General features: G+C 68.0%; 1 protein-coding gene across 1 annotated transcript; it reads right to left on the minus strand.

Annotated features, from left to right (window-relative positions):
* Nucleotides 1-595: 595 nt before the first annotated feature.
* GATA5 (GATA binding protein 5) lies at nt 596-10,726 on the minus strand. The gene is made up of 6 exons (XM_025470623.3): nt 10,180-10,726; nt 8,786-8,961; nt 2,903-3,028; nt 2,619-2,706; nt 2,202-2,326; nt 596-1,877 (listed from the first exon to the last, which is right to left on the minus strand). Exons 1-6 carry the CDS (start codon nt 10,709-10,711, stop codon nt 1,722-1,724), a joined length of 1,203 nt encoding a protein of 400 aa, XP_025326408.1. The 5' UTR covers nt 10,712-10,726; the 3' UTR covers nt 596-1,721.
* Between the last annotated feature and the right edge of the window lie 642 nt (nt 10,727-11,368).

Genomic DNA, 11,368 nt, shown 5'->3' on the forward strand with positions numbered 1-11,368 from the left:
GGCTCTGCAGGGACCTGGGGCGCTGGCCACCACGCAGGCTCCCGGGCCCCAAGGTTCTGCACGAAACTGGCCCATCGGGTCCCCAGACCTGGGCGGCCCCTGCTGTAGCTACGCGAGGGGACCCGGATTCATAGCCGGGACCAACGCGCTGTGCTGGTGGCTTTCTGTGGACGCCAGAGGGTGGGTGGCGGCTTCACCCGGCCTGCGGGGGGCCTGACCCATGCCCATGTCCCCGTGTCCCTGGGTGGGTCTCGTGCTGCTCACCGTGGGTCAGCAGGCAGCCAGGCGGTGTCGGGCGGAACCCAGTGCCCCAAAGCCGGGCTCGCTCCCCGTGGCTCATCGCAGGCCAGCACGGCAGGACGGGCAGGTGCGGCCTTGAGGCCCCGTCCACCTGTTCCTCCAAGTGCGGTCCCAGGTGGCCCCCTGTCCCTCCCCTGCCCATGCTGGCAGGTGACCTCAACGCCACCGTGTTTAAGGGCCTCCTGGGTGACTCGAGTGTCCAGTGAGGCCCAGCAGAGCCACGTGTGGAGACACCCAAGGGAGCGGTGGTGGCGGGGATGGCTGGGAAACCCCACAGGCACTTGGCAAAACGAAATGCAAGGTCAAAGTCTTTATTTTACATTTGTTTTCTTAAGGCATCGTTTGTCTTTGAAAAAAACAAGACAAGATCACTCGGAAATTGTGCTGCTTGAACGGGAGGTGCCACCTCAGGGCGGACGGACTCGTCCGGGGAACGCGCTCCAGGCAGGGGGGCCCCACGCGGGCGGGGGCACAGCCGTCCCAGCTGCGGCTCCCGGGCTTTACATCAGAAGCCAGGACGCGGCCGAGTCCCCTCCCACTGCCCAGCTACTCCCGGCCAGGTCATCGGGCTCCCCGGGGCGGAGCTGTCACCCTCCAGAGCACCAACCGGGGGTGGGGGGGCTTCCGCAGGTAGACGGGGGTTAGTAACAATTCCGCTGGGACAACGAACTAAGCTGGGGTGATCCCAGGTGAGCCAGGACGTGGGGTCACCCCACCGCCGGCCCCGACAGTGCCTGTGGGGTCAGCACGGGGCCCCAGGTCCTTTACCCTGCCTGTCAGAAACGGTCACAATATGCAGCTTCGGTCAGCATGAGGCCCCCCTAGTGCCCCCTCCGGGAAAACCACCCAAATAAACATGCAGGTAGAGGATGACTACGGTGTGAACGGCTTGTCCCTGGGGTGGCGTCCTGCTACGGCGCACGACCTGCACATCTGTCCCAGGCAGTCCTTCACGCACGGGCGGGGGCATTCTCGGCGCGTGGCTGCATCCATCGAACGTGAGAGAGGGACGGATCCTGAGTGAGGCTTGAGGAGGTCCCCTCATTCACGCTGCCTGTCTGGCCTCGGCCATCCCGGTCGTGCTCCGGGGGGCTGGGGCTGTTCCAACTGCAGCAACTTGTAGACACGGTGATGGCAAATGTTGACCAGAGAGCTCGAGGTGGCGGCGGGGGCCCCGGGTCAGCCCTGGCCGGAGTGGCCCGGTCAGAGCCTGGCAGCGCCGCTGGGGTGTCCCCTGCTGTCCACGGTGGGGGCCCAGGCGCTTCCCCTCAGCCTTCCTCCCGCTCTGGGGCCTGACGGCTGTCTGTACACAGGGACCCGGCGCCCCCGGTCCCGCTGGCCCGTCTCTGCAGGCCTGGTGGCCTCTCTCTGCTGCGCGGGGGCTGCACAGGCAGCCCAAGGGGCCGCAGGTGCCCGAGGACCTAGGCCAAGGCCAGCGCACACCAGGCCTCCTGGCGCAGGGTCCCACCCAGGCCAGCCTGGGGCCCCAGGGCTGCGGAGGGGAAAGCAAAGTCCTCGGGCTCGAACTTGAACTCCAAGTGGCTGGGGGCCAGGGGGTCGTCCACGGGACCAGGGGCCTGCAGGGAGAACGGAGACGCCCGGGAATGCAGGATGGCGGCAAGGAGCCCTCACGACCCGGCCAGGTTCCCCCTGGGCCTCCGAGGGCCCTGGAGTGGGGTGGGGGTTCCTCGCCATCGGCAGGATGACACACGAAGCTGGAAGCCTGACACCGACCACGGCCCAGCTGCTGGTACCCGTGCTCACCTGTGTGCCCAGCCCTGAGCTCCTGGGGGAGGCCCCCGGGGATTGGGACGGGGTGTGACCGGGTTGGGGAGTTGGGGCTCCCTTAGGACGCACCCAGGAGCCACCCTGGGCACCCCACCCCATCCCACCTGCCTTACCTGGGAGGTGATGCTGGACCCGGGGCACGAAGGGGATGCCAGGCTGGGTTTGGGTTTCAAGGTAGCCGCTGGGCTCTCAGGGTCCGGGACAGAGGGCGGCGAGGCTGTGCCGTTCCCCAGGCCTCCTGGAAGGGGGGGCATTTACAGAAGCCGCCAGGCCCCGCCACGCGGGTCACTTAATGGAGGGACAGGGTGGGGCCCCCTCAACCTGCCCTCCTGCCCCACGGCACCCGGGCCTTCCCCCCCGCCAGGCGCCACCAGGGCGCAGTCAGGAGCACGGTGCTTGAGCCAGACATGGAACCGTCTAATGGAGCATCTGAGACACTCTAGGTGACTCCATGGGGCGAATGTGCACCCCCAGGAGGGCTGGGGACGGGGCTCCCGCCTGGCACAGCAACAGGCCCCGGCCCCATGCACCTGAGTTGCTCTTGGTCTTCACAACGCTCTTGGGTTTCCGTTTCCGCGTCTGGATACTTTCCTTCTTCATCGCCAGGGGCCGCGGCACCTGGGAGGAGCAGGCAGGGGCGGGTAGGGGCGGGTGGCAGGTCCTGTCCCTGCTCACCCCTGGGCCCCTTGCCCCGTCAGCCCTGAAGGAGCCTCAGTGGGGCCCCACGCTGTCTGCCTCCTGCCCCCCAGTACCCCATCTCTACCCCCCACTGACCAGCGGGGGTCCACTCCCTGCGCCCACCGTGTCCGCTCACCCCGTGCAGCTTCATGTAGAGGCCACAGGCATTGCACACCGGCTCCCCGTCCGCGTTGCGCCGCCACAGCGTGGTGGTGGTCGTGTGGCAGTTGGTGCAACAGAGGCCGGCTCGGCGGGACGAGGACTGTGGACGGGGGACGCCGGCATTAGCGAGGGGGGGGCCTCCGCACCACGGCCCAGGAGGGATGCGAGCCGGACTCAGGACTGACCGGCGGCCAGGCCCGGGGCACGTGGGGCAGGGCGAGAAGGCGCTGGGGCACCGAGGTGGTGAGGTCTGCCCTGGGCAGGGACCGTCTCCATTCCTCGCAGCTTTGACCACACGTACTCTGAGCCCCGGGATAGTCCCTGTCTGGGCCTCAGTGTCCCCCTCAGTATAAAGGGCGTGAGAACAGCCCCACCTGCTGGGGCAGGTCCTCAGGAAGAACCCACGGCAGGAGAGCAGCTGCTTTTCTGTTACCATCTCCCCTCAGCTGCCGACGCTGGGCCCTCGCCCCGGCTTGCGAGGACGGAGCAGCTCCCCCGGGCCCAGGGTCCCCCGGGACCTCAGGCCCAGGCTGCACCTGCAGGAGACCTGTTGGTCCCGCGGGGTGCCCGCCTTCCAAGACAGGATCTGGAGCGCGTGCTCAGCTCAAGCAGTGGGTGGTGGGCTGAGGGCCCAGGGTCGCCTGCCTGCACCTCCCCGGTGCTGGCCACGGTGTCGCAGGGCAGAGCAAGATCAACCCATCCGGAACCTTCCTGAGGCCCCGGCGTCTCCCTGCAGGACTGACCCCCGATTCTGCAGGTCCATCTGACCAGGGGCCCCAGACCTCTGCATGGGAGAGCCTGGTGAGGTCCAGACAGCAGCAGCTCCGGGGGGTCCTGAGCCAGCAGGGTGCTTGGGGCTCAGGAATTTGGACCCCACAGGCCCGGGAAGGGGCCCTGCCCCGGCTCAGGATTCCGTGAGCTGCCGAGCCCAGCCCACCTCCGCGTCGGAGGGCCAGGTCACCTGCACGCTGGGAGCTCTAGACGCGCGTGCTGGGCGCAGGCCCCCAGGCCCCTCGGACCCCAAGCCCTTCCCGGTGCCCTCAACACAGCCAGCTGGCAGCTCCGCCCCCGGCCCCCCAGGCTGTATCTTCGGGGAGCACTACTGCCTTGTTCTCATCCCCAGGCCCGGCCCTCCAGTGCCCCCAAACCGGCCCAACCCTTTCCTCCACGTGCACTGAACCCCCCGGGCAGGTCCCTGGGGGCCCCACAGGGTGTGATGCAGGGTCTCTGACCACCTTCCCGTGGCAGCCGGGGTCAGGCCAGGCCACATCCGATCTGGTGTTTGGGTGGCAGGACTGGAGCCCGTGAGGACCCCAGGGGACGCGTGTCCTCCTGGTATTCTCCCGACAGAGCGGGGTGGGGGGTGGGGGATACGCAACCGCAAAAGGACGGTGTCCTGGGTTGGGAGTGACAGACACGGACTGGCCTCAGCTTCCCTCTCTCTCAACAGTCTCTTGTATCCCTCCTCCTGCAGTGGCTGAGCGAGGCCAGCCTTGCCCACCGTCTCCTGCCCACCGTGTTCCCGCAGGCTGCGGTCAGCAGGGCGAGGGCACAGGCCTGCCCCCGGGAATGGCCCGGGAGGAGGGGCGGGAGTGGGTCTCAAGCCCTCTGCCCAGCCATTCCCAAGAAAGCTCAAAGCCTCCCCGCCCTCCCCTCCCCTCCCCTCCCCTCCCCTCCACTTCCAGCTGCGGGCGGGCGGCTGCCCCTGCTCCAGAGAATTTTGCCCTGTTTAACGGAAGGCCTGGCCTCCGGGCTCCAGGCAGGACTATGTCCCAGGCTCCAGGACAAAAGGGCCAAAAGGCAGGACAGGGATGAGGCCGCGGAGGCTCGAGGAGAACACAGGGCCAAGCCTCTGGGCCTGGCTGGGGAGACCTGGTCCTGATGTCCAGCCAGGATCTCCAGCGGTCCCCCAGGGGTACGCGGGGCTGGGACTCGTGCACGAGCCAGAGTGGACGAAGCTGGCGGCCAGCCGGGAGCCCAGCAGAGCCGGAAGGGGAGTGGTGGCTGCAGCCCCGGCCAGACCCAGACAGAGCATGCTCAGAGTGGGAGCACCGGACCCAGAGTCAACAGGTCCCAGCCTGACCTTGCCTAGCAAGCGGCTGCTTTCACTGGACGTGATTTGAGTGTCCCCTCCCTGTCCCATCTCGCTGTCCCACCTGTCCCTCGGGTGCCAGAAGCTATGCACACGGGGGGTGCCCCCTGCCCTCCTGGAGCCCACCGTCCAGCGTGAGGCGGGGTCCCTGCCCCCACTCCCCATCCATCCCCTTTCCTAAAGGGGTAGGAGGCCGTGGGACCCGCCCCAGGCACCAGGATGCACAGATGCAAACTTTGGACGAGCAGCAAGTGCTCTAGAGCACGTGTTCCTGCAGCACGTGGGACGGACGTCAAGGTGCCAGTTGCCGTTTGTCTGAAAGTCACACTTACTGGGGTGTCTTGTATTTTAGCCGGTGAGGTCCCACCTCCTGCGGCGCATCCGGCTGGGACCCTCAGGCGTTCTTACCGATCTTTGCTCCCTTAGGGCTCACACTGCCGTCGCACCAAACCCGCACCGTAGTGGAAGGTAGGAGGGCCGTGGCCTTCCCATGGGCCACAGCCCCTTCACACCGAGTCCTTCCTACAGAAACGTGCCCACCCCCAGCACACACCCTCAGGCTGGCTGCGCTCTCCCCCAGCGTCCCCCACAGCTCCCGAGCAGAGCAGCGTCTCAGAAGAAGGAGAGCCCGAGACACGACATGCCACGTGCATGCGGGGAAGCAGCCCCAGGAGCTCACTCACCCGCACGCCGCACCCGGGGAGGGGGGGGGATTCTGGAACCCGGATTAGGAGTGAATTATTTTTTAGAAAGCATAAACTAAAACTAAGAAAACGGGAGAAAATAAGACCTAGAAAAAGATTTCAAAGCACTTGCTGGTTTATATTTCCCTCTCCTCCGGCCGATGGGACACGGCGGGCAGAGGCTCCGGCGCGGACAGAGGGCCTCCCTCCGCTGAGCGCCGAGCACACCCGGGACGCGTCCCCCGGGCCGGCCCTCCCCGCCTCGGCTGTCCTTCCTCACGGCCTGGGACAAGCGGCGGGGCCTGGCCTCCCGGGGCCTCCTAGCTGCCAGGCCTCCCTTGGCTGAATTTTGTTTTTCTCTTTTGGTCTGTTCTTTTCAAACGAAGTTAAACTTCAAAGCCTGCTCGCAGCCGAGCTGCCCTGAGCTCCAGGCCCGCAGGCCTCGGGTTCAAGTGAAGACATGGGCGGTGGGCAGTGCGGAGCCGGGGCGGGGCTGGCGGGGGGCCCACGCCGCAGCGGGGTGGCCGGCCTGCAGGGGTGAGGCGAGCGCACGGGGAGAAGCAGTTCTGCAAGTAAGCGCCTCGGCTCCCAAGCAGCAGAGCAGCAGGACGTGGCCCGACGCTAAGCGGGTCCTCCATGCCTTGGGAAAGGACATGTGGGGGACACGTGTGTGCCCTGGGGTTCAAGGGACAAGTGCCAAGGGACGAGTCCACGCGGCGGGCCGTGCAGGAAGGAAAACCCAGGGTCCTCACCAAGGTCCGGATTTGCTGGGCGAAGGATGCTGGGCCCCACGTGGCACCGGCTGCTTCCCGGAGCTGGCGCCAGCGGTCCCCCGGCCTTGGCCGCGGGGCTCTGACGTTCGGGGGGATGGGGGGTGGCTCTAGGGGACCTGGTCAGCCCGGCAGGACCACCGCAGCTACCCCACTGTCCCCGGTGACAGAAGCCTCAGGTCAAAGGTTCGAGGGGCCTGAGGATGCAGGCGGCAGGCCCAGGGCAGAAGGGACAGGGCTCCCATGGGGGGGGGGGGGACACACGTGCTTGTTACTGTCACATTCCTCCATTCTTGGTGACAAGCTTCTAGGACACTTGTAATCATTTAGAAGGTTAGGACGGTTCTGTCCCGGGGCATTAGTTCTGGCCACACGCGAGGGGGCGTGAGGCACTGGTGGGGCCAAGGCTGGGGCCACGGGCCAGTCCCCTGTGTCCGGAGCCCTGTGGGCCCGGCTCTGGTCCCAGCACACTCCGACAACCTCCACGTTTCCGGGGGAGCACGGGGAAGCAGTGGGCCACCCTCCCTGGGTGCCAGGCAGGAACCCAGACACAAATCAGAGCCTGCTCGAGGACCGGTGGGAGCAGGACGGCTACAGGAACACCCCCTGACCCCCAGCCCCGCTTGGCAAACACGTTCCCCACTCAGAGCTGCACGGGCCTAGGCACACGGGTGACCAGGCTGCCCACCCTCTGAGGCCTGTGGCCTCGGGGACATTCTTCACCCCAGGAGGCATCCTTACAGCGAATTATCCCTTGTCCCCAGACCAGTCCGCAGAGGTGGCCAAGGCCCATGTACGCGCCCCGCCGAATCTGTACAACAGAGCACGGGGACGGCGTGTGCAGGGGCCTGGGCAGGGACAGCAGGCTCCTGGCGGGCGGGGGGCACACAGGAGCCCGGGGCAGACAGTCCTGGACAGACCGCGTGCCCTCTGAGCGTCTGTGAGCCCCGGGGTCATCGTCCTGATGCCTAGATGGTGACCTCCGTCTGCTGGGCCCCCAGGGCAGGAACTTCTGCTGGGAGGTGAGCGCTGGGAGGGGTGCGACCCCGCTGGGGAGGATGGATGGAGCAGGGAGGGGACCCCGGGGTGGGGGTGGGGTTGTGTCCTCCAGGACATGGTCACTCTTAGCCTCAATTTCCATTTTTCTAAAGAATGGTTTATTCTTATGGGGGGGGAGAGGGCGTGGGGCAGGGTTAGGGGCGGGGCGGGGGGGAGAGCCCCAGGCCGACTCCACGGCCGAGCGCAGGGCTGACCTGGGCTCGATCCCACGACCTGAGATCATGCACGACCTGAGCCGAAACAAGAGTCAGACGCTCACCCACGGAGCCCCCGGGCGCCCTAGCCTCAGTCTCCCTATCAGTGAGGCCACCTCAGACGCCAAGCCGCTGCCGCAGAGCCTCAGGCCGGGGGCCATGATCACAGGGGCAGGGAGAAAAGTGAGGGGGTGATATGGATTCTGAGGTACCCGCCTTCCAGGAGGCACAGCGTGGGTGGAGGGAAGTCGGGGGGACCTGGTCGGGGGCTCCTACAGCCCAGCCGCTGGGTTCACAGTAAAGGCCGGCTCCCGAGCGCCACGCAGCCGGAACAGCAACCGTGGCAGGGCCACCCACACATCCGCAGGGGCAGCCCGGCGCCAGCCCCCACCTTGGCCCCCCACTGGTCCCAGGCACCAGAACTGGCCGGAACCGGCTCACACAAGCATTGGACCAGAAGGCTAGGCTCCCTGAGAAACAGCCGTGCCCAGACCTCGGACCCCAGGGCCACGCAAACAAAGGCAGGCCCTACCCCGTACAGGACCGCAGGCGCATCCGAGTTGGCCTGTAGGATGGTGTAGAACTAAGTCACTACAAACCTTTATGCAGCTTTGGGGACCCCGCCCTGTTGGGGGCAAAAGCGGAGTCCCCGTCCCCTGCTGTGTACCCGGCCACACAGCAGTAAAACCAAAAGTGAAAACAAGTCTCAGCCCCCCCGGCCTGGTAGCGGGTGGAAAATGCTCCCCGAGAGGGAGGGAGGCCAGGGCTCCTCCTGCGGAGGATTTCAATGTCCTCCGACAAAGCGCACCCAGCGGCCACCTTCCCCGTCGGCCCCAGGCCTGGGCCAAGTCACCCGCGCCCCGCCCCGCTCGGAGCCCCAGGGTCAAGCCCCAGCAGGCCGGCTGGGACCCAGGTGGCGGTCCTGCTGTAGGGCCGGGGCCTCCCAGCTGCCCAGAGCACTCCCGACCCGGTTCCGGTTCCGCACTTCTCGGTTCTGCACCTCAGGTTCCTGCACCCCCGCCACCCGGACTCCAGCCGCCCAGCCAGGCGGGCACTCACCAGGCGCTTCTGCGGGCGCACGAGCGGCCGGTTGACGCCGTTCATCTTGTGGTAGAGGCCGCAGGCGTTGCACAGGTAGTGGCCGGTGCCGTCGCGACGCCACAGCGGTGTGGACAGCGCCCCGCAGTTGACACACTCGCGACCCTCGCCGGGGAGCTCTTCCAGAAAGTCCGACACTACGGGGACGGGCAGCTCGTGGGCCGAGGCTCTGGCTTCCCACCGCCCACAGCAAGCGCGGCCTTTGCCCTGCACTGTGTGCGCCTTGAATTTGTTTTACTTTAAAATTTATTTTATCTAATTTTATTCTACGTCTTAAATTTACATACAATGAAGTTCAGGACAGATTAAAAGACACCGGTTAGCGTTGCCTTTGTGGGTTGGGGGAAGGTTAATAAATCAAAGCTCAGATTGCACAGCAGGGAATCGTCCCCCCCCCACGGGGTGTCACTTTGATCCCCGGGGAGGCCTGGCCGCGGCGCCAGGAGAGGGAGGCCGCAGAGGGGCCTTGTTCACATGGGGCAGTGGTGGTGAGGCTGAGTGGACGGTGACATCCCACAGGGGACACGGCGCCCTCACCATCAGCTTCACTGTGGGGCAGCCACCGTCCCCCCAAAACAACAGTGCAGCTGGGCCGTGTTGCGCACTTGGGGCTGCTCAGGGAGGCGGCCACTCCCGGCTCCCTCCAGGCTGGGCGGGCATCCTGGGGGTTGATCCCTGGGGGCCGATCCCCGTGGGGCTGCCCTGGGCTCTGGTGGGGCTGCCCTGGGCTCCATTGGGGGCAGGGAGTGGAGGAGGCGGGGGTTCCCGCTTCCTGCGCAGAGGAGCCAGTGGGGACCAAAGGCCGCTGGACCGTGGGCCAGCGAGGGCTCCTCCGCCCGCGGAGTGGGACCTGGTCGCTTCTGGCAGCACACACAGGCTTGGCTCTTGGTGTTTGGCTGCAGGGGTGAGAGAGTCCCCGGTGCCAGCAAATCTCTGCCTTACAGGCCCGGATCCATTATCCAAGTTTATACCCCAGGGGAGCAATTGAAACCAGGTCTCAAATTAGAATATGTAAACATTCTAGGACAGAGGTGACCCCGCGGGGGCTTACTTAGATAAGCCCGTGTTTTGAATTTTGTAAAAATCCCCTCCAAAACCTCAGAAGAGGGTTTAAGAGGTAGCCTGTAGTTGGGACGGCCCAGAACGCTGGGCTCAGATGAACGAAACGTAGAAACGCTTTCTTACCAACGTGCAGAAGAGCTCAGGCCGCGCGTTTTCATCTCAGCCCCCGAGTCCCGAGTCCCGAGTCCCGGGCCTGGCCGCTGGGCCTGGCGGCGGGAGAGCCCTCCCCAGGGCCGAGCTTCGTGGGGTGCGGGTTTGCACCGGTGGGGCCCGCGCCCCGGTCTCGCACTCACCGAAGGTGGCTCGGCGGCCGGGGAGGCCCGCCGGGCGGCTCTGCAGGCCATGCAGGACGCTGCCTTCGAAGGGTCCCGAGGTCCAGGCCGGGGCCCCCTCGGGGCTCACGTAGGCCGGGTAGGCGGCGGGGTAGGACGCGCCCACGGGCCGCCCGAGCGGGGCCGGGTACTGCTCGCGGGCCAGCAGCGCGCCCTGGTAGGCGCCCCCGTCCCGGGCCCCCGCGCCGCCGCCGGGCCCCGAGGGGCTGTGCGGGAAGGGGAAGGCGGTGGCTGCGGGCGGCGGGGCGGCCGGCGGGGGCGGGCTGCCGGGCCCGAAGGGGGCCGAGTCGGCCGCCTGCGCCCAGCCGGGGTGCGCACCTCGCCCCGGGGCCTGCGGGCCCGGCTCGCACGGCGGCAGGTAGGGCAGCATGGGGGGGACGCGCGCGGGCGGCACGAACACCGGGGAGCCGGCGGCCGGCGCGGGCAGGAAGGCGCCCGAGTCGGTGTAGGCGGCCTGGCCGGGGCTCGGGGCCAGCGCCAGGCTCGGGTACATCCTCCCCGACGCGGCGGGGACCTGCGGGCACAGGGCCGCGTCGGGGTCACGGCTGCTGGGCGCCCGGGCGGCGCGCGCTGGGCCGGGGTGGACGGCGGGGCGGGGGGCGCAGGGGTGCGGGGGGCGCGGGCAGCCCTGGGGCGGCCGGGCCACTCGCCTGGTCCCCCGCCGGCCGCGGAGCTTCCCGGGCGGCGCGGAGGGCGGGCGGGCTGCGGACTGGGAGCCCGTGCGCGCGGCTCCGCAGGGAATCCCGGGCGCCCCGCCGCCCCTCCGCGCCGCCCGGGCCCGCCCCGCCGCCCCTCCCTCCCTCCCTGGCTCCCTCCCCTCCCGCGGGGTCAGCGCTGGGGCTGTGGCCGCGCCACGTGACCCGAGCAGGCCTGCGCGGGGCGGGCGGGGAGGGCGCGGGCACTGGGCACACGGGGCCCGGCCCTGAGGGAGCGGGGAGCTGGGACGCTGACACGTCCCTAGTGCGCTCGGGGGACTCGCGGGTCCCTGTCCGGCCCGGCTCGCTCCGAGGCTGCCCGGTGTCCGGTCGGTCTCCTGCGCACGAGCCCGAGAGCCAGTGGCCGCGCTCCCGCGTGGCGGTGCGCTCGGGGCCCGGGCCGGATCCGGTTCCACCGGCCGCCCCGCTCCGTGTCCCTGGGCTCCAACCGGGTG

This window comes from Canis lupus, chromosome 24, assembly GCF_003254725.2.
Source record: "Canis lupus dingo isolate Sandy chromosome 24, ASM325472v2, whole genome shotgun sequence".
NCBI classification, from domain to species: domain Eukaryota; kingdom Metazoa; phylum Chordata; class Mammalia; order Carnivora; family Canidae; genus Canis; species Canis lupus.

Bases quoted from the DNA above. Each gene is read 5' to 3' on its own strand.
- GATA5 (XM_025470623.3), bottom strand. From the start codon at position 10,711: ATGTACCCGAGCCTGGCGCTGGCCCCGAGCCCCGGCCAGGCCGCCTAC. The intron at 3,029-8,785 runs GTGAGTGCCCGC...CCCCGTCCACAG, and splicing joins TGCGCCCGCAGAAGCGCCTG to TCCTCGTCCCGCCGAGCCGG. The intron at 1,878-2,201 runs GTAAGGCAGGTG...TTCTCCCTGCAG, and splicing joins GGTCCAGCATCACCTCCCAG to GCCCCTGGTCCCGTGGACGA.